Source organism: Pan paniscus, chromosome 1 (assembly GCF_029289425.2).
Source record: "Pan paniscus chromosome 1, NHGRI_mPanPan1-v2.0_pri, whole genome shotgun sequence".
Taxonomy (NCBI): domain Eukaryota; kingdom Metazoa; phylum Chordata; class Mammalia; order Primates; family Hominidae; genus Pan; species Pan paniscus.
Window position 1 is genome coordinate 169742800 of NC_073249.2, and position 25850 is coordinate 169768649.

The following is a 25850-nucleotide window of genomic DNA, read 5'->3' on the forward strand; positions in this document are numbered from 1 at the left end:
AATGTTGTTGCTGAAAATAGAAAGATACTGGCTGATAAGGGGAACAAGATTATGTCTTTTGCAGGGACATGGATGGAGCTGGAAGCTGTTATCCTCAGCAAACTAACACAGGAACAGAAAACCAAATACCGCATGTTTTCACTTATAAGTGGGAGCTGAACAATTAGAACACATGGACACAGGGAGGGGAACAACACACACTGGGGCCTGTTGGGGGATCAGGGGGAGGGAGAGCATCAGGGTAAATATAGCTATGCGTGTGGGCTTAATACCTAGGAGATGGGTTGATAAGTACCACCATGGTACACTTTTACCTATGCAACAAACCTGCATGTCCTGCACATGGAACTTAAAATTAAATTAAGTTTTAAAAAATACAAATAACATAAAACAAAAAAAGAAAGATACTGGCTGATATGTATTGATGCAGGCCGTGGGAATACAGAAGGAACAAAGGAAACTGGCAACTCTAACATGAAGCACTTCTAAGCACGTGTGTCTTCTTAAAGACTCTCTTATGGTTTGGACCAACGGTTGACTGAAGTGGAAGTGATAAAGGTCTTTTGTCTGCAGCTGACTTTCAGTTAAGTCATTGAAGTGCTCAGTACCTTGACTTCTCCTGTTCTCAGAGAAAGGGAGAGGGAGTGGAGGTAGAGAAAGGAACATGCTAAGATTTAAATTTTTTTCCAACTTACCATGAAAATGCTCAAACAAAAAATGTAAAAGGATAATTCTAAAACTTAACCTTTTGCCATATTTGCCTTCTCTGATTCTCTCACTAGATAGGTTAAAAGATCAATGGATAAATAGATAGCTAGATAGTAAGTAGCTAGATTAGGTGTGCTCATAGCTACTGGGGTTTCATTGCTTCTATGTCCTTTTGGTGAACAGTGCTAGGAGTATGTATTTTAATTCAAGTTTGTATTGACATTTCCAATTCAAATTTAACATTGCAGAGTTATTTCTTAAGTTTTTAAAGTATTTGTGTCTCATTTTTCTTTCACTGAAAATCTTGTTTTTTTAATAGCAATATATGTATGTATGTGCTTTATCTTAATATATAACCAAAGACATTTCATGATTATAATTCCAATATTAATTACTACTTACAATAAACCAGGCATACACTTGCATGTCAATGAAACTTCCTCAAAGCCCAGGTCAGCCTCCTGCTACCTGAGCAGGTCAGTTCTCTTTGAGCCTGTTTCCTCCTGTCTAAGGTAGGAATAGTGATGACTATTATATTGTTCGGAAATCTCTCAGTTGCAAGCGATGGAAAACTCACCTCAAAAAGTCTTCAGCGACCAACAAAAGGAATTTATTTATGTAACTAGAAATTACAGGATTAAATGAAAATCCAACCTGAGAGAATCCAGGTTCTCAGATGACATCATAAAGCTTGAAACTCTAACTTTTAGCTCTTTTCTTTTTCTGATGACTTGATTTCGAAGTGTTTCCTTTTCTTATCATCCTTTAGCCACTGCAAGACCATTATCTTGTGAGCTCCAAGGAAGTCCTCATCTGAGGAAACTACTGTTGGTGCTTGAACACTAAATTATGTAGTCATTAGATTGAGAACCTTAAACTCAGTTGCCAGGGAAAAGACCCAAAGTGCAAAGAGCCTACCATCTACCAGATGCTCTGCTAGACATGTTAAGTGATCTTCCTTATATCCCTATGAGAAAGGAATCATTCCCATTTTACAGATGAAGAAACTGAGCCTCAGTGAAATAAGGTGACTTGTTCATGGCCACAAAGCCATGGAGGGATTCAAATCCTTCTATATACAGTACCTGCCTTCTGGAAATGGGGACAGGACAGCACAATATACAAACTATATGTTTAGTAAAATAAGGAGCTCCCAACTTCCATATATGCACATGTAGTGCCAGCTTTAGAGAGCCAGGACTGCATCCTGCTCATCTTAGTGTCTCCAGAACCTAGTGCACCTTAGCACCTAAGGGCTTTTGGGGAATGAATGTGAGTTGAATGAGACAGAACAGTTATTCTATCCTGCTACCAACTGTGATTATACGTAGCCACATCCTTGATCACAGGACATAGATTTTAGTTGAACCCCAGTGTTAGGAAACTAACACTGAAGCAATTTTCCTTATTTAAGGTGTGTGTGTGTGTGCGCGTGTGTGTGTGTGTTGTAACTTCTCTTTAACAAAATATGCTTCGTTGTCACTTTGGTGATTGCTAATTGATTAAACACACCTGGCTCCACTTTGCCTGTTAGACAAATTTAAGCCCAACTCACAGGTCTGGAATACCCTCAGCTGGTTAACTAGTGCATCTCCCTATATTTAGGCAAGGAATTCATGCACATCTTTCTAGACTGCTGTGTGTATAGCATATGTTTAGAGAGCTGCTAAGAAGAAGAAGCTGACTTTTTATAGCTGTTGTCTAGTTATGAAAATTTAAAAGAAATTAAAGAAATTTTGAGAACAAAAGAGGACATGAGTATTTACTGAATTCCACCTCCTTGTTTTAATTGTTGGTGAAACAAAGGCTTAGAGAGGAAAACGGATAGGGAGTCAGTGGAGTTCAGAGAGAGACCTGGACACGGGATCCTGCTGACAGATTCATTCATAAAAATGTTTACTGACAAATTTATAGAGACAAAGGAGAATGACAGTTGCCAGGGGCTGGGAGGAGTAGGGAATGGGAAGTTGTTTAATGGTAGCATGAGTTTGGGAAGACAAAAATTTTCTGGAGACGAATGGCAGTGATAGTTGCAGAACAATGTGAATGTGCTTAATGCCACATTACTGAATACTTAAAAATGGTTCAAATGGTAATGATAAATTGTATGTTATGTATATTTTACTATAACAGTAAAATCATAGATGTACAAAACCCTTACTGTATACGTCAGGCACTGTACTTGATGCTTAGGATAAGAAAAGAAAATGCTGCTGCTGCCTCTAGTGGCGGAGGCAGACACTGATCAATTCATCCCCATACATAATGGCAAATTGAGGGGTCTCTCCCACTCCCAGTGGAAAAGTCGAGGAAGCAGAGAGGACTTGCGTCATGGGAACCTGGTCTGCGCTGGAAGGTCAGGGAAATTTGCAAAGAGAAGAGACATCTCTGCTGAGGTCTGAATGGGGGAAAGGAGTTGAGCTTTCTAGGCAACTGGAACAGCATATGCAAAAACCTGAGCGTGGTGCATTTGAGAGACTGTAAAACACCAAGGTGGTGGGGAACCAGGGGGCCTGTAGTGAGTCAGCATGGGGAAGCAGCCAGGTCCTACAGGGGGCTCTGCAGGCCCTGGCAAGTATTTTGGTCTTTATCCTAAGAGCGATGGGAAGCTTTTGCTGTGTTTTAAGTACTAGAAAGATGTATCAGATTTGCCAGGTTTTCTTCTCAATCTCTTCATCCTGTGGTGTGACTGTCAGAGGAGAGGCCAGCATAAGTGGATGAGGAAGGACTGAGGATACTGCAGTAATCCAGGCAGGAAATGATAGCTGTGTGACCTGGCATCTGCTGGTGGAGATGGAGAGGAGTGGACAAGCAAAAGGTACTTGGAAGGTGAAATTGACAAGATGGACTTGTTTTTGGGGGATAAGAATGAGAGAGACTGAATGGGCTCAAGGAGGGTTAGTGACGGTGCAGGCATTAAATTCGAATATGAAAGAAAAAACCATCTTATTAAACAGCATTTTGATTGTAGCAAAAATTAGCATAAATAAGAAGAAAATTACTAGTAATTCCACCACTCAAGAGAGAACTCTTGTTATGTACACATATATGGATATGTGTACATTTTTTCAAAAACAGGATCATATTGAACATAGTATTTTGTAATATGCTTTTTTCACTCAACAGGATGTTGTGAATATATCTTCAAAGCAAAAAATACCACTTCCACAAGATCATTTTTTCGGTACTGCTTGCTATTTCATCTTATAGCAAATGCATTTTCTTCAGCCGGTCAGCTAATGCTCAACATTTTTGGACATTTCTAACTTTTCACCATCCTAACAGCACTGCAGGGAATATTTTGTACTCAAGTTTTTGCCCAGATATTACATTCTTTCTGGATAAGTAATTAAAGAAGAATCATAGAGCCAGCGTATGCACATCTTTAAAGCTCTGAAACATACTGCCAAGCAGCCCTCCAGAGAAGTTGCACCAAATCACACTTCCACCAATAACAAAACACCTATAATGGCTGACAGGTACCAACCTTTATAAATGTGCCTTGCACTGTTCTGGTCACTTTACATATATTAATTTATTCATCCTCATAACAACACCATGAGAGAGATACTATTATCATACTTATGTTACATGTAGCAGACCAGTAGCCCAAGAAGATACCTGTTTCACCACACTTTGGTCAATATTGGGTATTATCTTTTCTGTTTTTTTCATTCTGGTGGCAAAAATGGTATCTCATTTCATATATGTTATATGAATCAATTTAATATTTCCAATAGCATTTTGGGTTCCCATATCATTCTTTGTATTATACAAAAAGAGAAAAGAAGTCTCAGAAAGTTAGAGTGATGTGTGCAAAGCTACACATCTAGTAAATGGTAGAGCTTGGATGTGAATTGCATTTCTTCTGATTCCACAGTCCATATCTTTCCTCCATTATCACACCACCTCTTCAGCGAGAGACTACATTATTTGGAAATCTGGTCTTGTCCTTGAGTAGAAACTTCTAGAAGATTTCAGGATGCCAACCCAGGGAGCACTTCACTCTGACCCACTCCATTGAGTGTTTGATGATGGGTTGCCTGGGGGCTGGTGCAGAGGTTGCCTCATTGGCACCGTGATGTAGCAAGCACATCCAAAAATATGTTAGAAAAGAGAAAGGCCTTTGTAATGAGCCTGGGCCTCCCTTTGTCTTGTGAGGTTTTAACTACTGTAATTGCTTGTAGTGTGAAGTAGTGTTTTTTCATGTATCTATTTTTATTCTGTGTCTCTCTGCTTTTCTGCTTTTTTGTTTTGTTGTTAACTCACTTGATTCCTGTTGGGTATTTTTCCTGTGAATAGTATTGCCTCGGGAAAGCACACACTCTCACACACACACATACACACACATACTAATAATATGAAGGCTAAATAGGGTAGAATTTATTCTTTAAAAAAAAACTAATGGTAAAATCTTCAGCAGATGACTTTCTAATCCATACTGTATTTAATTGGCTGTATTGAACCATACTACAAATTAAGTCTTCTCTGTAATTTATTCTGTCAGACAGTAACCCTCCAAACAATTTGATACTTCATTTAAACATTGGTAAATGGCTCATGGAAATACAAAGAAAAAAAGATTTAATGATGATCAGATAAGAAATTCTCTGTTCACAGAATGAATCCTGTGTGAAATGTTATGAATTAACCTGAATCATTTATTCATTGAACATGTATTGAGCATCCACCATATGTAGGGCTTATCTTAAGGTGACTTGGTCTTTCTTTCTTTTCTTCCTCCCCATTCATTTCCTTCATCCTGTACTTCCTTTCTTTCTTCCTCTCTGCCTGCCTTCCTGAAATATTATGTAGCACTTACTGTTCAGAAGGTGCAGTATTAGGAGCGGGGGTAAGATTGAGAAGAACCAGACATGGATCTTTCTCTGAAGGGCCTAACATTCCTGAAGGAGAGAGAGAAAACATGTGCATAGATGTTCTCCACAAGGTCCTGTTCTCAGAACCTAGCTGCCTTCACACATTCAGTTCTTTCTGCCTAAAATGCCCTTTCTTCCTTATTTTCTGGAGACTTCCCATCTATCCTTGGAGCCTCAATTCAAGGTCACCCCCTTTGTCAAGCCTTCTCTGATGCCTTTCCCCCATTCCTGCCCCAAGCCTATGTGACACACTGGGCACACTTTTAATATAAAACTTGTTGTATTATATTGTGATTGCTAGTTTCTTTGCCTACCTGTTTTATGAGATTGTGAACTCCTTGAAGAAGGGACTGTGTTTTATTCATCTGTGTAGCCATAGCACATAGCAGGAGACCAGCAACATAATAGGCACTCAATAAATACACATGCTGTGAGTAACTGGATGAATGGATAAATGCGAAAGAAGTGCAAAGCATCCTGTGTGGAAGGACAAATATAGTGCAGTGAGATCTAGGGATGGGAATTATTACTCAGGGAAATGGGGTATCAAGGTAGGTTCCCTGGATGGGCAACATGTCAGAGCTATGCCTTCCATCATAGGTACACTATAGTTCTCTGAGCTGATGAAGCGCGGGCCAGGGCATCTGCAGAGAAAACCATGTGAGCAATAGCACAGAAGTGGGAAAGTACAAAATTCAACGGGAGAGTAATGAGCTCCTCAGATTATTTGCAGCACAGGTCACCTGAAGTTCATGCATAGGAAGGTCAGATTGGATTGAGGACATTGATACCTGGATTGTCCTTGGAATTCTCTAGTGACAACTTTTATCCATGATGTAAAGAAGAGTTCAGGATGGGGAGAATACATAAAGCTGTGGCAGAGAGCTAGGGTGTTCCTGAAGGCTCTACTTTTAAGACAAATACCTGCTTTGATTTTAGCAGTAGTTTAATATCTAGACTAAGTTTTCCCAAGACAATAACTGTTTTCAAAAGGAAATGTGGAAGAGGGCAACCAGCATCTGCCTTTCCTTCACCCACTGCCTCCCACTCTGGCCGGTATTCTCTGGTTGTTTTCCCAGCCACCTCCGGAACTACCTGCAAGGCCCCAGGAACGGACTGCAGAAGCACTCCTGGGATGGAGCAGTTCTTATGCCCTAGGACCATGGGCTGTGCCTCATCTTTCTGCCTCTGGCTGCTCAACAGGTGCCAGAGACAGCCAATTCCTGAGAGTAAACTTCAGGGCCATGCTGTCTTGACCTTTTTCTTTGAGAGCCCAGTGGCCAGCCTTTACCCCAAGCCCTCTGATTTATGACCCTCCCTGATCTCAGATACCTGCCTGAATCCAGAACATTCTCAGTTCTCTCCCCTTACCCAGTTCTCTTCTTCCCTTGCCTTCCTCATCCCAGATTATCAAGGGATCATCTTTTTGTTGTTGGTTGAGGGAGCCAAAAGTCTAAGGAAAGGAGACTTTGATTCTGTGTAATCTAGTTTCCTTTTTTCAATGCTTTGTCATGCTGAGTAGGAAAAACACCTGGGTTTAGTATTGGTCCTGGCGTTTCAATCTCTGACCTTCAGTCCCTTCATGAATAAACTCAGGATTGATGTTTAAGATTCCAACTGTCTTTGATTGTGCTGATAAAGTCTACTTGAAGACATGGGGCAATTTTGAGGCTCAGTGAACAAGAATTTGCATGATGCTCTAAGTTTCTAAAGCGAATGTGATAATGCAATTGTGGGATTAGCAGAATTCTAATGTATTTGTATTTCTAAGTATCTATGTTACGTCTGCATGGTTAAGGTTGCAGAGAGGGAAGACATAGCCCCTCACTGACTCTTATTTCCAAATGAATGAGACACGTTCAGAGCAATCCTTTTTAACATGTCATAAAATTAACTATGAGAGAGAATAATGTTACAAATATCTTTAAGCACTTCACGCTCGCACACACAGCTACACTCTGCAAGACAGTATTAGGTATCATCAGGCATTAAAAATGTTTTGATTTTAAAACACTTAATGAGGATTCCCAGATAAATTAAAACATCTCCATCTGCTGTCTTGCCTGGTAGGTGATATTTTACCATTGCACAATCATCTCCAAATCTAATTCCACCAGGAAGACTTCTAATCGCATCTTAATTTTAGAGCAATATTCTACTTGGCAATCAATAAGGCACTGTCATCAAACTTTGATTTAATAGGAAACGTGGATAACATTCTCCACATTATGCAGTGAGAGAGATACTTTCAGGAAAGGAAGAGAAGAACGTCTTTGTCTCCCACTTTTCCCTGCTGCCTACCATTTTAGCGCACAAAAGCCTGCAAATCAATGCCCCCATGTTGTGCGAATGTAAATCTCATCAATTTTACATCATTAACACCGTGAAAAAGCTACCACTGTTTGAGCAATTTTCCTCTGCTAGCTAAATATGTCCTCTTAATAAAACAAAAATTAATGGGTCCTAATTATTTTGCTAGCAAATATGTCCTTCTCTGCCAACTTATTTGTGTCAAAAACCATTAGACTTATACATTCGTTTTATTGCCACTGGAGGGACTAGGGTAACTGAGCAGTCATACCACCCTTTAAGCATGATATCCAGTGGCCAGTGGGCAGCCTGGGCAAGTGTGAAGCCATAGAGAGAGTTCTAAGAGTAGTCAGAGAGGTTAGTGAATGATCAGACCCTGGAAGTTTAAGGTAAGTCAGAAAATTCTGCTGCCACAAATGATTTATAAGGTCAAATGCCTGGAAAGATTGCATCCGGCCAAGAGATGGACATTTTAGAAGATCAATGGTCTAGAACTACGGCAATGACCATCGTGAAATCCAGAGGCCCACTGTGCCAGGAGGCTGGTTTTGTAGTGAGTGGTCCTAATGGCTTAAAAGGATTTGGGAAGACGGAATAAGAGCTTAGAGAGTATCTACTCCAGTGGTTCCCAATGTTTTCATAATTTTCTCTCTCCCTCCATGGACTCAGTAATGGGGAGGAATCTGTCTACCAAAAAAACTGCATTTGTAATCATCCATTTTCCTATTTGGACTATTTAAACCATAACTAAGTGCCAGTAAGAGAATATACTCAAATATGAGCTAAGGAATATTAGCAACACTAAGCTGATATAATTCCAAATAAATGGCCGGTGCAGTGGTTCACACCTGTAATTTTAGCACTTTGGGAGGCCAAGGCAGGTGGATCGCTTGAGCCCAGGAGTCTGAGACCAGCCTGGGCAACATGGCGAAACCCCATCTCTACAAAAAAATGAGCCGGCTCTGGTGGCATATGCCTATAGTCCCAGCCACCCAGGAGGCTGAAGCGAGAGGATCACTTGAACTCGGGAGGTGAAGGTTGCAGTGAGCCAAGATTGCACCACTGCACTCCAGCGTGGGTGACAGAGTGAGACCCTGTCTCAAAAAACAGAAATTCCAAATAAACTTGGCATTTTCATTTGCATGCACATAGAAATATGTAGACTTATTAGGAATAATTACAGATTTCTGTTTAGTTTTTTGAGATTTTGAAAATTGCATGGGGCCTCTTTTTATTACATTTAATGACTCCTAAGGATCTAGGGCTTTGGCTTATGAGCCATTGATCTGGTACATACCTCCCATTTACTAGAGGGTTAAACTTGAGGTACACAGGGGTACAGTGGGTGCCTTGTGTTTACACAGTAGCTAGAATTCAGGCCTCCTGATACCCAGTATAATGAAAAGGCTCTTTATAAGGACTTTAAACATACCATAAGCACCCAGATGAATATATAAGCCTTTACAGAGTACTGTTGAATGAGGGTTGTTTCAAGTAGGTTTAGTATAGGAAAATAACCGTTAAGATCTCCATTACCCAATAGGATGGTGAACATTATTTGTTGAAGCTCAGATAATGAAGGCATGAAGGTGAATTATAAAAGATTTTCAAATTACTAATTATCAATCTCAGTCTACTTTAGTTCAACAACTATAGGCCAGGCATAGTGCAAGGTGCTAGGATGACAGAGATAAGGAAGACAGAACCGGGTGGGAAAGACAGACAAGGAATCATGTAAATATATCAGAGAAGGAAGACCTGTGAGAGTAAGGAAGTCCAGGCACGAACATTGGAGGAATTCATCAGTTCAGTGTCATTAGAAAGTAAAGTTCTACAGATACACAAATGAGGGTGGAATTATTTCTCCAGGGAGACAGAAGGCATGCCTTGTTCAGAGGAAGTTTCACTCAGGTGGTACTATTTCATACGGCCATTGAAAGAGAAAGAGGATTTGGGCAAGTGGATAAAAAGAGTTGATGTTGCAGGCAGAGAGATCTACCAATGAAAAGCCTGAGGTATGCATAGCCCCGCCTCTAGCCCCAGTGGTGACTTTGGGCAAAACAGAGAAAGGCATTTATTCCTCAACACACTGTATCATCATCAGCTGGAAAAGTGTTGTCACCATGCACATCTATAGTTCTATGAATGTTAATAATACTCCCTGGAGTTGTGCAGTGTAGCTCCTCCACCACAGCACACACGGTCCCTGAGTATTTAAGTAAATTAAATATCAATCCAAAAGTTGGACTGGGATGTGTCATGTAAAACGATCAAACAGAAGCCTACCCATTGAATTAAACTGGCTGGCTCTAGCAAGCTGAATAAAGCCACCGTTGCAGATGCTTATTCAGCATATGAACAATCCTATGTTTCTCTCTGGTCACAGCATTAAGACCATAGAGGGAAGCCTCCATTTCTCAAGGGCAGGCATAGCTCTTTTTCTTTCCATCTGGACTAAACAGCTTTTCCAAAGCCCTTCGGGCCTGTTCACACGTAGCTGAAACACATTTCTTATTGATCAACAGCTCGAAGGGAAAGTTCCCTGAAATATGTTCTTCCTTTTTTTTCTCTGATAGGCCCTTCAGCATCATCATGCTGTTCATGAAATATCCTACATTGCAAAGGACATTACAGATCACCGGGCCTTTGGATATGTTTGTGGGAAGGAAGGGAATCACAGATTTGTGGCCATAAAAACAGCCCAGGCGGTGAGTATCCCTATCCAAGAAGGGAGTCTTTCCTTGGAACTCTGGGGGGACAGTCCAGTGACTCCGTTGGTCTTTGAGGGCCCACTCTCAGATATGACCAAGCAATGTATTTCCACTGAAGTTGATGCTCACATTCCCATCTAGAAAAGATAAACAGCCTTGGAGCAAGGAAACATGCTCATACCCATCCAGTTTTTTCTTTTTCTTTTTTTTTTTTTAACTAATGGGTATTTCCTAATGACTAATTATTTTCCTTTCTGATTAAACTGGATGGAGGCACCGTATACAAATAAGTTTCCTTGCGTTCATAGCCTCATTTAAAAAGAAAATAAGAGAAAACAAATAGCTGTTTTGCATAAGGCCTACCCTAATTTTATTGTATTCTAAATCACAAATAAAAGCAATGCCTTTTATGCTTATGATTATTATGAATTTGCAAATATAATTAGTTGAAGAAATGAACTTTAGCCTAGATGCAATTTGCTAAACCAGTATAAACAAGGTAGAATTAATTAAGAATGGAATGCTTTCAGATTAATAGAAAAAGGAAGGGCTGCGGGTTGTCGCTGCAAAAACAAAAATTTGTTGCTGCGTCTCAGTACCATTCCCTTATGATGTGCCTTACTACCTTTCATCCCAGGCTGAACCTGTTATTCTGGACTTGAGAGATCTCTTTCAACTCATTTATGAATTGAAGCAAAGAGAAGAATTAGAAAAAAAGGCACAAAAAGATAAGCAGTGTGAACAAGCTGTGTACCAGGTATACCTGTGAATTTATCCTTGCGCTGGAGATCGGGGCTTCAAATAAACACATGTAAAAACTGACAGTCAGGCCTTCTCTTCCTGCTGCCAAGTAGAAATAAATGAAGATGAAAGATTCCTGTGTAAATTACAGGACCCAAAGCAAGCCATTAGAAATTATTCCTTATTCTCTTAAACTCTAGACATGTTAGATGAAGTGAAATCTCGAATCCAGAGAAAGATTTCAGGGGTGGAGGACCCAAGAAACACAACTGCTTTTGCTGTTGTTAACAGTGTGGGTGGAGGTAGGAGTAGCTCTAAGGATTTTGACTTTTTTGTGTTTTTTCTACCTTGATGCCCCACCAGCCTCTTCTGCCCAGAGCTGGTTTCTTTACTGTCCTGTAATTTCTGAATGCAGTCTCACATCTCTTCCTTTATGTCCTCTGCTTTTCACCCTCCCTCTCCTTACTCTGCAATAGACAATATTGGAAGAGGATGTTGAAGATCCTGTGTACCAGGTAATTTCTGAAACTAGTCGGGGTTTTAGATTCAAGAGTGACTAGACCTGTGCCAGAGCCATTTTGTCAGAAACCTGAAGAATCCACTGACTGCAAAACCTGGAGAGAGACCAAGATTATTTCTGAGGGTGAGGGCTGCCAGCCCCTCCAGGAGCAAATTTCCATAAAAACGAACAGAAGTTTGGCCGGCATCGGTATCTTGGGATTTGGAGATCCGCTTCTCCCTTCTTGCCTCTGCCTCGGCCCCCTTCACAGTCTGTAAAAGTTTGATCCCAGAGCTGAATGTTTTCAAGAATCTCTTGAATATTCTGAGTTCATTAGAGAGAATATGAATAATGAGGTGGCTTCTCTGAGTTAAGAACCAGAGGTGGGGGCTGACATTTTGGTAGCATTTTAGCACAGACCCAAAGGATGGTTTCTAAGCTTTAGAAAGGCTATGAGGAGGACTCTCTGACCCCCGATGGGGCAAGCTGACCCTCCGATTACCTGGCTCATGCCATAGGAGCTGTTGGGAGGAAGGAAAGAGTGACCCTAAAGACACTTCTGCCCCTAGCTTTCTCTGGACTCTCTTCAAGATCTGCAGCTCAGTGGTGGGTAGGGAGATGATCTCTCTTGGGGTCAAGTATGTGGTCTGTTCAAACAGAGATGCAGAAAAAAAGGGAAAAGACAGCCTCTCCCTCCCCTGTGCTTATTCCCAAGGAGAAAAAGAAGCCCAAAAAATGACTTATTGAACACAAAGGAAAATCTTGAACTTACAGTTCTAACTGGGATGCATAGGTGTTCTTTGTGTGTGCATGTGTGTGTGTGTCACATATGTATTTTATATAAATGCTTAGTTTCACACAAAAATCTGGTACTGCTACAATGAAAGTAAAATAATGTAGATGACTTGAAGTGGAAAAATATCTCATGTATACGGCAAACAAAAGCCAAAGATGCACGTAATGACATACTCTTGCTTTAGAATGCTGAGGGCCGAGGATTTGTATATAATATGAGCTTCACCCCCTGGCTCACTGGCTTGCACAGAATGAAGAATAATAGCCTTTTTGAAATGTCTCAGTCCTAAAACATGAATGTGGAAAAATCGATTTAATGTATTTAAAAGTGAGAACGCAAAATAAGGTGATATTTATGGGATAAAGGAGTTTGGGGCTTCTGAGCTCTTCAGAGTTTGTTTAGGATTTTGAACCTTAGGGAAAAAGGGATGCCCCTCAACTGTAACCCATACATTACAAAGTTTGGGATCCCAGGCATTCCAGTGAGATAGCATTCTCACTGAGCAATACCAATGTATTCAGGTATTCCTGAGACAAATTGCCATTGAATGAAGAGGTTATATCTCCAGAAAGATCTGCAGAGGCTCGATGCAATCACTGCTGAAATACTGACCAGCAGACCTCTGCAGTTTTCCTTATGAAAGGCAGGAATGTACAAGGTACATTTTATTTCAATAATTCAGTTGTGTCTTTAAGGTGTTTTCTCTTGTGCCTGCTTCTTTAATGCTCACTGTGATTTGTATCTTAATTTCCAAATGCTTGTTTTACCTTTCTTCTTTTTCACCTCTGACCTTTCCTTTCTGGCTGCTCCTGTAATAGTACATTGTGTTTGAGGCTGGACACGAGCCAATCCGTGATCCCGAAACGGAAGAAAACATTTATCAGGTATAAAATTGTTTGCCTCTCTTACCGTTGCACCACTACTAGTACATGCATAAATGTACTGATAGTCTAAAGAACCAAGGGTTCTGTTGGTCGTTCCTGGCTTGTTAAAATACCTTTGAGTGAAATGGCTTCTAGTTCCCCAGCAATTTACCAGTAGTTTTCATGCCTTGTTGTTGATGTTTAATAGCTAGTTAGGTACAGTGTTTTACTTTTGAATGGATCTTAACTATTTTAAGTAGAAGCAAAAATAAAATGTTCCATTTGACTAAAGTAATACATTGGAGAGCTGGTGTCCATTATCCAATTAGGGTCCTTTATTTCTCAAAAGAATGTGCTTATCAAATTTCTTAAAAAGCCAACTCCGCTACTGAAAATAAAGCACAAATTTAATTTCAAATGCTATGTGAAAACAACATTGAGAATATTAACTGAATGAAAGTACAGCTAAAGGCTTTACCCTTATTTTTAATTGTGCAAAGAAAACTGAACTTTTTAAACTCACTGAATTCTCATGAAGATGTTACAAACTAGATATTTTAATTCTGTTTTTATAGGGTGAGACTCAGAGAGAGAAGCCGAGTAGCTTTCTCGGGGTTGTACAACTATTTAGAGCCAAGATTCAAACCCAGGCATGGGTGTGAAGGCGAAGCTCTGCCTCCTTCTGCCGTGGTCTTCCACAAAAGTGTCTGTGTAACTGCAGTATAGCAGCACATCAAATAGATACGATGACCTGCAACTTTTCACTCATTAGTATTGTAGTCCCAATTTGAAATAGAAACATTATAGGGGAAGAAAAAAAATTAATGTATTTAATAAGTGATTTTAATTTTGTTAGTTGTGTGGCCTATTCTGCCTTGGGTGTGTATTACTTGTGTAATAAAAGTAAAACATATTTTCAATTTCTATCAAATGCATAGAATTCTAAATGACTAAAATATAACGTTAGTTCTACCAACAACTTTGTTTAAAGTTGTCAGCCTTGTTGAATAATATTTTCTCTCACTGGATCTATCTGGATTCCATTCAAATGTGAGGTTGTGCTTTGAGATTTTTTTTGAAAGTCGTGGCTTACCAAGTATCTTTAATAAGAAAAGTTGCATTTGTCCTGAGTGTTAGATTTTAAAGTATATACAATCTTACAGTATCTGAATATGAGGAGGAAAAAACCATTAACCAATCATCCTAGGAAGAGAGGGCCCCTTTTAAATAAAAGGAAGCTTTGCAGTATTACAGGTTTCTGAATCCAGACTTAGCTATAGTTGGCAGGGCTCCCATTGAGCCTTGTAGGATTGTAGTGGGGGCGGGGTGGGGAGGGAGACACCCTAGTGTACTGGAAAGACCTGCTTTAGCTGGTGGAAAGCTGGGTTGTAGTCCAGGCTCTCTTACCAACTACCTTTGGCTAAGTGGTAGTGGGCAAGGCACTTACCTTCTCAGAGTCAGTTTCTCCCTTGATAAAATAGGCGAACAATTGTTCCCTAACTCACAAGCTCATGTGTAGAATGGAAAGAAGAGGTGTCATCATGGGTCACAAAATGTGGAGTCTGGCTGTGTGGATTCAGTATTTTAGTACAAGTATCAACTCAGCCATTAATTTAACTGTCAAGTATATTTTTTTTCCTCTGGGCTTCAGTTTACTCATCTGTAAAATGAGCAAGTAAAATACAGGGCTCTCTCAGGCAAGACCCTTTTCTGTTTTTTGCAATTATCGCTTTATCACAGGATTTTGATTTTTTTAGAGAAGCACGTTAGCTTGTTTTACAGGATAATAAGACTCAGAAATGGTGGAGGTGGGAAAATTTGCATGTGCACATGCGCTGATGGTGGGCCAACTCTGTTAATGGGGTTTAAGTGCAATATCTTATCTCTCACAACAACCCCATGTGGCTTGAATCATTATTCCCACCTTACAGATAAGGAAAGTGAGGCTCACAGTGATAAGGTAACTTGCCCAGGGTCCCAGAGCTAGCAATAGGTAGAGCTCCCACTGCAGGTCCCTCTGACCTCTGTAAATAAAGAAATAAATCCTAAGGTTGCTCTCAGCTCAGAATCCCCTGATTCTGAGTTTCACAATTCGATTCTAAGTCCCTTTCAAGTCACTATCTAAAAATCACACTTGTTTTAACAGCTCTGACCTCCAGATCTTCCCATCTGTCCATCATTAACAGGAAGCTACCATTTAAGGGAATGAATATTTTATCTCCTTCTATTGGAAAGGCCTTTAAGGGTCATTCTCTTCTCCTGCTCTGCCAGTCTGCTGGGGCTCAATTTACTTAATAAGAGATAAGCTCTTGGGCCTGAAGATAAGGCTGGGCTTTTAAGGGGCTGCTATTAGGCGCCTCATTTTTTTTAAGGGCTTGTAAGTGTTCCATAGCTATTTCTCCTGAATTGCAGTGTTTGTACTTCAGCTTGGCCCAGCCAGTGGTCTCAGCTTTTATTCACCTCCTTGCTTTCTGCAGTGAGGCAGACAGTCCTGGAGACCTTTAACTCTTTTGTGAACTTGAGTGGAGAACATAATTTTTGTATCTCAATTTCCTGGGCTATGAAATGGGGATAATATATTCTCTGCTCCTAGCAGTGATGTGAAAACGTAAAACGAGGAGGAGAGCAGTTGGTTCATAGTAGGTTCTGTGTAAACGTGAGTTTCCCCTCCTTCCTTGCGTGTTGTCAGTTTCAGATGCTGTTGAAGATGTCTTATGATCATGTTTTAAGTGAAATAGAACATAACTTGCTCACCACATGTTGTTGGAGAGCCTAGCAGAAATCCTCAAGCATGCTTCACTTTCCTATTTATAACTCCAACGAAAGGGATGCAGAGGCTTTTGAGTAAATGTAACCTCTTTTTTCGAGGTTTTTCTAATAGTCTTGTTTTCCCAGCTATATTAATAATAATAATTGCCTTTTGCTTTGCATGCCTCAGAAAAAGTTATCGGCTGTATTGAAGTTATCAGCCTCCCAATACAAAACATTTTTACACATCACTTAATTTTGATCCTTCCAATAATGGTGACATAGGAAAAAGAGCTACAATGACTATCATTTTGAACATAAGAAAATCAAGTTCCCCCAATTGAGGTGCTGAATACAAGGTCAGAACCTCCGATTCTAAATCTAGTGTTCTTCAATACCTGAACAGGCTTCCTATATAAGCAAGATTTCAGCTTTCCACATGGTCATTTTCCAAGTTCATTCATTCAAAAACTACTGTTAACCATCCAATCCGTGTCAAGTATCGTTATTTTTAAATGATGAGTCTCCAGGAAATGTTACCCAACAAAGCCTGGAACTGCCTCTCCACACTATTAATTAACATGCTGCCAAAATAAAAGTAAAAGTGTCTTTTGTATGTATAGTATGGAATGTGCTGTTTTTAGAGTAATTTAACATCTATTCACTTACACAAAAAAAGATTATTTATAGAACAAATAAATGACTGGACACATGGGAAATCACATGCGTCCGGCACGGGGATGAGATGGTGACCATGGCACAGCCCTCACCCTCAGAAATTTATGTACAGCCCCCTTAGATGCTCACAATGGGCAGATGGGGCAACTGAAGTTCAGAGAGCAAAGCGACTGTCTGAGTCGCAGCCTGTGGCAGACCCAGGATTTGGAACTACCAGTCTTCTGGTTCCTTTTGGTCTGAAACTTTTATGTCTCTAAAACATTGTGTTACTGAAGCCTTTTGTGTAAACAGAATGGTACAGCTAAGCAGAGATGAGAGCCAGGACCATGCACCTTAGCACTCATGGGCTGAATGCTTGGCGATTAGGCATTTCTTTGTTTCACCAATATTTATAGCTGTGGATACAAGGATAATAAAATACCCCAACCTGCCCTCAGCAAGCTTATAGACCCTGGAACAGTTACAATGTGATGCAATAATTCTCATGATAAGATAAAGCACACTTTACACTCTATTTCAGTAGTCTGATTACTTTTCCATCTCCCCCAATAAGACAAGGAGCTCTGTTAAATCAGGGGCCATATCCATCATGTTCACCATCATTGTCCCAGGGAACGTGTGATGCATGACACATAATACGTACTTAGCAATTTTTATTTTTTAATGAAAGAATGCACCAGAGGTTACCAGAATACAGGGGAAGGCTCCAAACAAGGCCTAGAGAATCAAGTGAGGCTTCCAAGAAGATATCCCAGCTGAGATAAATCTTAAAGGACAAACAGGCAGATTGATATCTCACCCATGGGAGAGCCAAGTAGAAAAGCGTTTTCAATTATGCACAGTTTGGGTTTATCCATTCCACTGCTTCTTCTCCGTTTTTAGGGATAATTGAGAGGCAGCTGCGGTTCAACTGTGCTAAGTGCCCGTAGTGAGCAGTGAATTACGGGCAACAGAATGTTCTTCATTTTGCTCAGTAAAGGTTGAGCTGGTAAAAACAAAAGTGAGGGCTGGTAATTTATTGGCCCTCATTAACTCTGTAGGCATTCTTAGAGGATTTCTTTTAGATGGAGCTCAGTTATCAGGAGCAAAGAAAAGACATTCTTTGCTGGCTACTTGCACAGTGAAGCTTGCAAGATCAGCTCTGGAAGTGTACCACTGACACAGCCATGCTCACTTAGTCCTGTTTTCTGCAAGAGTGTAGATGAGCTTCTGGGAACATAGGATGTGATGTCAAAGAAAAGGCCCACTTGAAACAACTGTCTGAATAGTATAGCAGTCAAATGGCAAACTCCCTGGGCTCAAGCTTTTGGCTTCCCCATTCACAGACTGCACTCATGGAGTGAGTTGAATCACGCAAACTACTCTGTCCAAGGGCCTCAAGGTCACAGGTGTTCTAGGGCAAATATCTCTACTGCCAGAGATATTTTTCTTCTCTGCAACCTGGGGCCAATTGAGTTCTTACCTGAAAGACTTGTCTTGAGGATTGCATGAGAATGTATATAAGACACAAATGTTTAGAACAGCGCCTGGCACATAGGAAGTACCCAGTCCATGTTAGCTCACATTATTAATAATAGATGTCTTGTTTGGCCACCAGAAAGAGCTGGGTTTGAACCTGGTCACTTACCAGCTTTGACGATTTGGGCAAAGTCCCTAACATCTCTGAGCGTAACTTTCTCCTATTTAAAGTAGAGATGATACTACCAATTTCTTAGAGTTATTGCAAAGATTTTAAGTTAAATGAGATGAAAAATGTCAAAGGGACCTAAGGAATAAGCTCAAATTCTTACTTCTTATAGAACAATGGTGTAGTTAGCTAGCTCAAGCCTAAAAGATACTTTTCCTTCACTATTCCCCACATTCCTCTATCATACGTTTACCATATGTCTCAGCAGACATTTACTGAGAGCCTACTGGGTGTTAGGCACTATGCCTGCTCTTACGGAGCTCCCAATATGATGGAAAGAAAGGCATGTTTTCAGACCATTATAAAACCACTGCCGGCTGGGTCCTGCAATGGGGGTGTGAGCTAAGCTGTGACAGTTGCTGGGAAAGGAACAACTAATGGGTGCTTCCAATCTGGAATCTTTCAGTGAAAACCCTTGGTTGACTCATTTGAAAAGTAGTCAACATATCCACTATCGTTAGTATCATAAGATGTGTTCATATATATTTAAATGATGTGTCAGTAACTAAAGTAATTCTTCTAACACATTACAGTATTATGGTATGTAATAGTGTTGTGTATCTAATATCCATTTTCTCACTTGGTCCTCAGAATAACCTGAGTAAGAGGCAGAGCTGATAGTAGTGAAGCTCAGAGCTCAGTGACCTGCTCAGGCTGTCACAGTTAGCTCGTAACAGTGAGACCAGATGGATGAGTAAGGGAAGGGAGGAAGATGCAGATTAATGTTAAACGCCCTCAAGATCTTCTGCATACTAGGCCCACACTTTCCATACCACTCGTGGGCCTTTTTCGTCAATGAAAACCTTCCATAATTATCAAATGGCTTGTATCTGATCCCAGTAGAAGCTGTGCTTTGTGCTAGGATCTTGATATTTGCTATATTTTAAATAGCCCAGATCTCAGCCTCAGCATTGAACAGTTTAAGCTCAGCTACAAACTGTTTCTAATCACTTCAGGAACAGTATAGCACCTCCCTAGGCCTCATTTTTGTCTAAGGAAATGAGGATTTTTTTTTTTTACCGCATGACTTCTGAAGTCTATGTAAGTTTCTAGTCTTTGATTCTGCAAGGAGCCCAATGGCAGAGACAACCTATAAACCTTTGTTAAATGATGCCCACTCCCTGTCCCCATCTGATGCTCCTAAGGGAGGGAGCCTGGCCTGATACGTTCACAATTACAGCAGGTTCCCATGGGCTTGTCCCTGGGGCCATTCTCAGGCATTCTTAGCCAGCTTGCAGTTGAAGTCTGGTTGCTTTGTTCTTTGAAATTGGAGTACCAGAGTGTTTTGACTGTGCTGAATTTAATTTTTCCATAGGTTCCCACCAGCCAAAAGAAGGAAGGTGTTTATGATGTGCCAAAAAGTCAACCTGTAAGTGTAAGTACATCTCCTCTCCACTGCCAGGTTTCCGTGACCTGGATTCACATTAAGGCTGTCTACAGCCTGCGGAAGGAAACCCTTCTCCTGGAATGAGTGTCATGGCCCCACATGTTTCTGCTGGGGACTGCATGCTGGGGCATCTTCAGTGGGCCAGAGGAAGGAGACATGAGGCAGAAATGGTAGCACTGAGGAAAAGGTGCCAATCTGGATGAAGGTCTGGTCCCATGAGTGGGAGTGAGTTGAATCACGTGAACTACTCTGTTTAAGGGCCTCAAGGTCATAGGTGTTCTAGGGCAAAAGTCTCCAGCCATGGTTTAGAAGAAGTAATTCTTCTAACACATTACAGTATTATGGTATCTAATAGTGTTGTGTATCCAATATCTATTTTCTCACTCTATCCTCAGAATAACCTGAGTAAGAGGCAGAGCTGATGGTAGTGAAGCTCAGAGCTCAGTGACCTGCTCAAGTGGAGGATAGTGTTTCTGTTGTGGAAAGAGAGCTGCCCATCTAATTTGAAAGTGGTTGAGAAGTTTCAAAGGGACAGTAGGAGAGGCTGGCCAGGGCCTTTGGGGTATACAAAAGTTCAGCCAAAGGGTGAAAATTTTGGAAAAGGTCATGTGCAATGGGCTTATGGAGAACCCAAGAGGCATACCACATTAAGGACAACAAGATCCAGTGGATCTGGACCCCATGTGCCGGTGGGACTCCTGGGAATCTGGGACAGAACCAAAAATTCCCAGCTGTGTGGTACTGCTCCAAACCACTGAAGTGCCCGGAACTCATATTTAGGACCTACAACTGGCATGCAGAAGGCAACTTCTACACATAATTCAGGCAGCTCTCGGGAGCCAGTGAAGGCTCTTGAGCAGGGGGCACATGTGACTTTGCCACAGCCAAGGAACTAGCGTGTTCAGTCACTATTGACCTCATTCATCTCAACAATGTGTGGACAGAGAAGGTGCTTTAAAGTCACGTAGACCCTCAACAATGTCAGCTCTGTCCCTGACAGCTGTTGTGAGGCTAAAATCATTCTACCTGGAACACTGTTGTCTGTTCTGGACCCCACACTGTGAGAGACATAAAGGCACATCTGCATGTTTCACGATAAGATTAACAAGGGGATGTGAAACTCCATCCCATGAGGAGCAGCTGAAGGACACAGAAATGTTTGGCCTGGATAAAAGAATACATAGATATGAAATGGGACTCCAAAGGCCACTGTATGGAAAAGGGATTACCTTGTTCTGTGTCAGCCAAGTCCTGGAACTGAGACCAGTGGGTGGCACTATAAGAAAGTCAATTCCAGCTCAAAGTGAGGCTGACCTTCCCACAGTCAGAGCTGCTCATAGCTAGACCAGCTGGCACCTCAGAGAGTGAGCTCACCATTCTTGGAGCTATGCAAACAAGATTTGCAGACCACTTGTCAGAAAGATTACCAGGGCGATTCACAAATTGCATAGGGAGATGGACAGGAGAGCTCTGGATGTCCCTTCCAAACCTAAGATTCTGTATTCTCCAAGTTGGGAGTCTTTCTGGTAGATTCTCATCCTTGCCTGCCCCCTTCTCCCTTTTCGTTTAGTGAAACTTCTTTCTGATCAATGTCCATTTCTATAACCCACTCTTCCAGGATCTTGAAACCACCACCCCCCATCTAAATATGGCTTCTGAAACCTATGCGTGTTAGTTTTAATGAAAAAGCATATCCAGATGCAGGCCCGTTTTCAAAAACCCAAGTCTAGGGACCCTATTCTGTGTTGTACTGCTCAGGGAAACAGCAGTTTTTCTCCCTGAGGCCTTTGCACCTCATCAGGCCCCCTTGTCACTGAAACATTGGTCTGCTCTTCGTGTTTCAATTGGTCCAGTCCCCATGACACCATTCTCTACAATTCAGTTTGTGCCTGAATTGCCACACTTGCCCCTAACAGGTTTAGATACGTAAGGAAACATGCTCCATTTGCTGCCTTGGTTTTTGTGAATTTATTAATGATTCTGGCCACACCATCTCCATGCTTAATAGCTCCAGAAAAAAAAAAAATCCAAGCTCCTTTGCCTGAGATACACAGGCAGGCTGCCTGAAGGTCCCCTCTCCAGCCTATGTGTCTAATCTACCTCCTTCTGGTCCAGCCCTACTGAAATCTTTTTGTGTTTGTTTGTTTTACCCCTCCCCACTCTCTCTGCAGCCTTCCCCCAGCATTCCAACTTTACTTCAAGCTTTGTGTTCTCAGGGGGACTTTCTGGACTTTCGCTCTGAACAGCAACAGCAGATCACTCCTGCCTTTGTGTTGTCGTTCCTCTGCCAATAGCACTTCTTCCCTATTACTTCCTTGAATGTCCTGGGGTCCTTGTACTACCAGATGCAAGCCCATGGCCTGGTATATGAAAGCCAGGTGCAACACGGCTGCTTTAGGAACATTTAATAAATATATGAAGGCCAGGGGCGGTGGCTCAGGCCTGTAATTCCAGTACTTTGGGAGGCCGAGGTGAGCAGATCATGAGGTCAGGAGTTCAAGACCAGCCTGGCCAGCATGGTGAAACCCCGTCTCTACTAAAAATACGAAACATTAGCCGGGCATGGTGAGGTGTGCCTGTAATCCCAGCTACTCGGGAGGCTGAGGCAGGAAAATCACTTGAACCTTGGAGGCGGAGGTTGCAGTGAGCCGAGATGGCGCCACTGCACTCTAGCCTGGGTGACAGAGCCAAACTCCATCTCAAATAAAATAAAATAAAATAAAATAAAATAAAATAAAATAAAATAAAATAAAATAAAGTAAAATATATATGAATGACTCTATCTGTAGAAGGAATTTATGAAAATCCCTGGTAGAATTAAGAAAGTCCGGCCGGGCGCGGTGGCTCACGCCTGTAATCCCAGCACTTTGGGAGGCCGAGGCGGGCGGATCACGAGGTCAGGAGATCGAGACCATCCTGGCTAACACGGTGAAACCCCGTCTCTACTAAAAATACAAAAAATTAGCCAGGCGTGGTAGCGGGCGCCTGTAGTCCCAGCTACTCGGGAGGCTGAGGCAGGAGAATGGCGTGAACCCGGGAGGCGGAGCTTGCAGTGAGCCGAGATCGCGCCACTGCACTCCAGCCTGGGCGACAGAGCGAGACTCCGTCTCAAAAAAAAAAAAAAAAAAAAGAAAGTCCCTGTATTTCTGACTCCAAAATAATCATTAAGGAAATGCACTAGAAATTTTGCTTGCAAAATATCTGGGCTGCCTGAATGGCATGCAGTGGCTCCCAACCCGCTGTTCTCTCAGAGTCCTAGAACCAACTGATGGTAATGATGACTTTTCCATGAGCTATTTTCAACATTTTCAAAAGCCTAAGAGAGGTAAGAAGTAAAAACCTCAGGCTGTGGTATAGAGACAGGTGGCTGCAGTTGGAATCTGAGCTCCTCTTCCTACCTATGAGAATTTCGATATATTTCCTTGCCTCAGAGACTCAGTGTTCTTATCTACCAAAAAAGATGATTGAACATAATTAGAGGTCAGAGTAGTTTATGTATTGGAAAGTTGATCCCACTTGCCCAAGCCTCTCAGAGGTAATACCGAATACCACACACCCCTCCCTGCTCTGAGATCTTCCTGCCTTCCAGGATTCCCCTAGTAGACCTGCCTCTCTGATGAATGCACACTCCCTAGAGTACCTCTGTACTCTGAAAATCCTTGCCTCTCACTGTTTGCTCCTTCGCCACCTTTCCCTTAGCCAGAAAGAAAAATACAAGGATAACTCAGTGTATGTTAAGCAGCTTCCAGAAAGTCGTAAGACTTCCACAAATTTCCCATAAGAAGAGAAACTGCCCAGTGGCCTGTTACCCTAAGTTCCACCTGGTTTCATTTTTCTCAGGTTTAGGTCTGCACAGAGCCTGGTCTTCAGAGTGAGATCTGGGTGTAGTTCTTACCACAGCCACTTCCTGAGAGTCCCTGAGCAGCTTTTTGCATCTCTGATCCTCTATGTTATTATCTACCAAAAGAAAATAATACTACCTTTGCTTTGTTTGGAGGATTGAAGGAGACACTTATACAAAACCCTTAACAGAAGATGTGAATTAGATAACATGAGAACATATCCACATGTTGCTATTTCAGGCAGTGCTCTAGCAAACACTCCTCACTGAGCCAGGGATTGGCAACTATTCTAGGGGATTACACACCCTCTCTGGAAAGCCTTCCTTACCCCAAATAGAGTATTCAGTCTCCCTGGGCTACCTCTAATACTTCTCTTTGCAATGATCCTAATGGATTATCATTTTCTCTTAACATATTCATGTGAACCATTGGACTTTGAGTTCCTCAAAAACCTTGGCAGAGATCACATCTCACGCAGCTTTGCAATTTCAGCACCTAGCATAGTGCCTGAAATATAGTTCCCGCTGAGGACTGTGGTAGTAACCTAAGCTATGAGAGATACCGGGGTTTGAATCCTGGCTTCATTACTGGCTATGTGACCTTGAGTGAGCCCTTTGCTCTATTCAGTCTTTGGTCTTCTCAGCTATGTAATGGTGATGTGAAAACCAAATTCACTGAGTTCTGAGAGTTTAGATTAATAACAGTGATCACTCAGTGTACATTAGCAATTAATAGACACTTACTAAATGTTTTGTTGCACTGAACTACTCACCAGGAGTTGTCACTTCTACTCCATACCTCCTTGCTTTGTAAGTCCGTTGAGGACAGGAATCATATCATATTCATGTCCTCATTACAGTAAGCATCGACACAGAGTAGCTGCTCAAGTGGTAAATGAATGAATAAAAATAAATGAACAAATGAATCCCTGTGTGAGGAATGAATGAACAAATGAATGCCTATAGACTCAAAGCTCATCTATTGTCCATTAAGTTCTTTTTCCTTCTGGGGCCAAAGACGCCGTGTCAAACTAAGACAGTGTTGGTTCTCAAAGAAGCCCTCTTGCCTGGCCCTTCTTCCACTTTGTGTTTAACCATTCTTTCCCTGTTCCACCTGCAGCCTCCATAAATATGTGTTGTTTTTTCTTCATAGCTTGGATCACCAGGCAGACAGGTGGCCTTCTAAACACAAACCCACACACTCACGCACCTGCATTCACTCCCCTCCTACATCAGGAACTCAGCATCAGGCAAAGCCAAAACATCTTGCTTCCTTGGCAGGGTTATTTCTGATTTTTGTTTTTTCATCCTACCTAGGGTTGGATTTTTCCTCCTGGGGCCCTGTGGAAAGTGTTTAAAGTCATTAAAACTCTTTAATTTTTCTGAAGAGGGGCCTGTAACTTATAAAATATTAAGGACACAATATGATAGAATTAAGAATCAGTAGGCTGGGCGCGGTGGCTCACGCCTGTAATCCCAGCACTTTGGGAGGCCAAGGCGGGCGGATCAGGAGGTCAGGAGATCGAGACCATCCTGGCTAACACGGTGAAACCCCATCTCTACTAAAAAATACAAAAAAATTAGCCGGGCGTGGTGGCGGGCACCTGTAGTCCCAGCTGCTTGGGAGGCTGAGGCAGGAGAATGGTGTGAACCCGGGAGGCAGAGCTTGCAGTGAGCCGAGATCGTGCCACTGCACTCCAGCCTGGGCAACAGAACGAGACTCTGTCTCCAAAAAAAAAAAAAAAAAAAAAAGAATAAGTGCAGTCCTTCTACCCCAAAACCCCTGTAACTATTTGCATGTCACAGAAGGCTGGAGAAAGGATTTGGGCCCAGTAATTTTGCCAGATACTTGTCTGAAAACTGCTAAAATTTTTGGATTTTAAGAGTGTATCAGTTACATCCCTTGCCTTGTCTCAGATAATATGCAATTAGAGATGGTAGTTACATAGTCCATTTCTCAAACTACATTTGGCTACAGACTTTCTTTTTAAAAATTAAAATTTT

General features: G+C 41.6%; 1 protein-coding gene across 9 annotated transcripts in view; it reads left to right on the forward strand.

The window, feature by feature from the left end:
* Positions 1-25850, forward strand: part of DAB1 (DAB adaptor protein 1) — a 1250774-nt gene that overhangs the window by 1162319 nt on the left and 62605 nt on the right. For 7 of the 9 annotated variants that reach the window (XM_063600986.1, XM_008977956.4, XM_008977957.4 and 4 more), the window contains 5 exons: positions 10472-10603; positions 11244-11363; positions 11824-11862; positions 13461-13526; positions 19934-19993. In XM_063600986.1, the coding sequence (XP_063457056.1) occupies positions 10472-10603; positions 11244-11363; positions 11824-11862; positions 13461-13526; positions 19934-19993 (417 nt within the window). The remainder of the gene's footprint in view (positions 1-10471; positions 10604-11243; positions 11364-11823; positions 11863-13460; positions 13527-19933; positions 19994-25850) is intronic. The other 2 variants (XM_063600991.1, XM_063600992.1) reach the window with 1 other exon arrangement.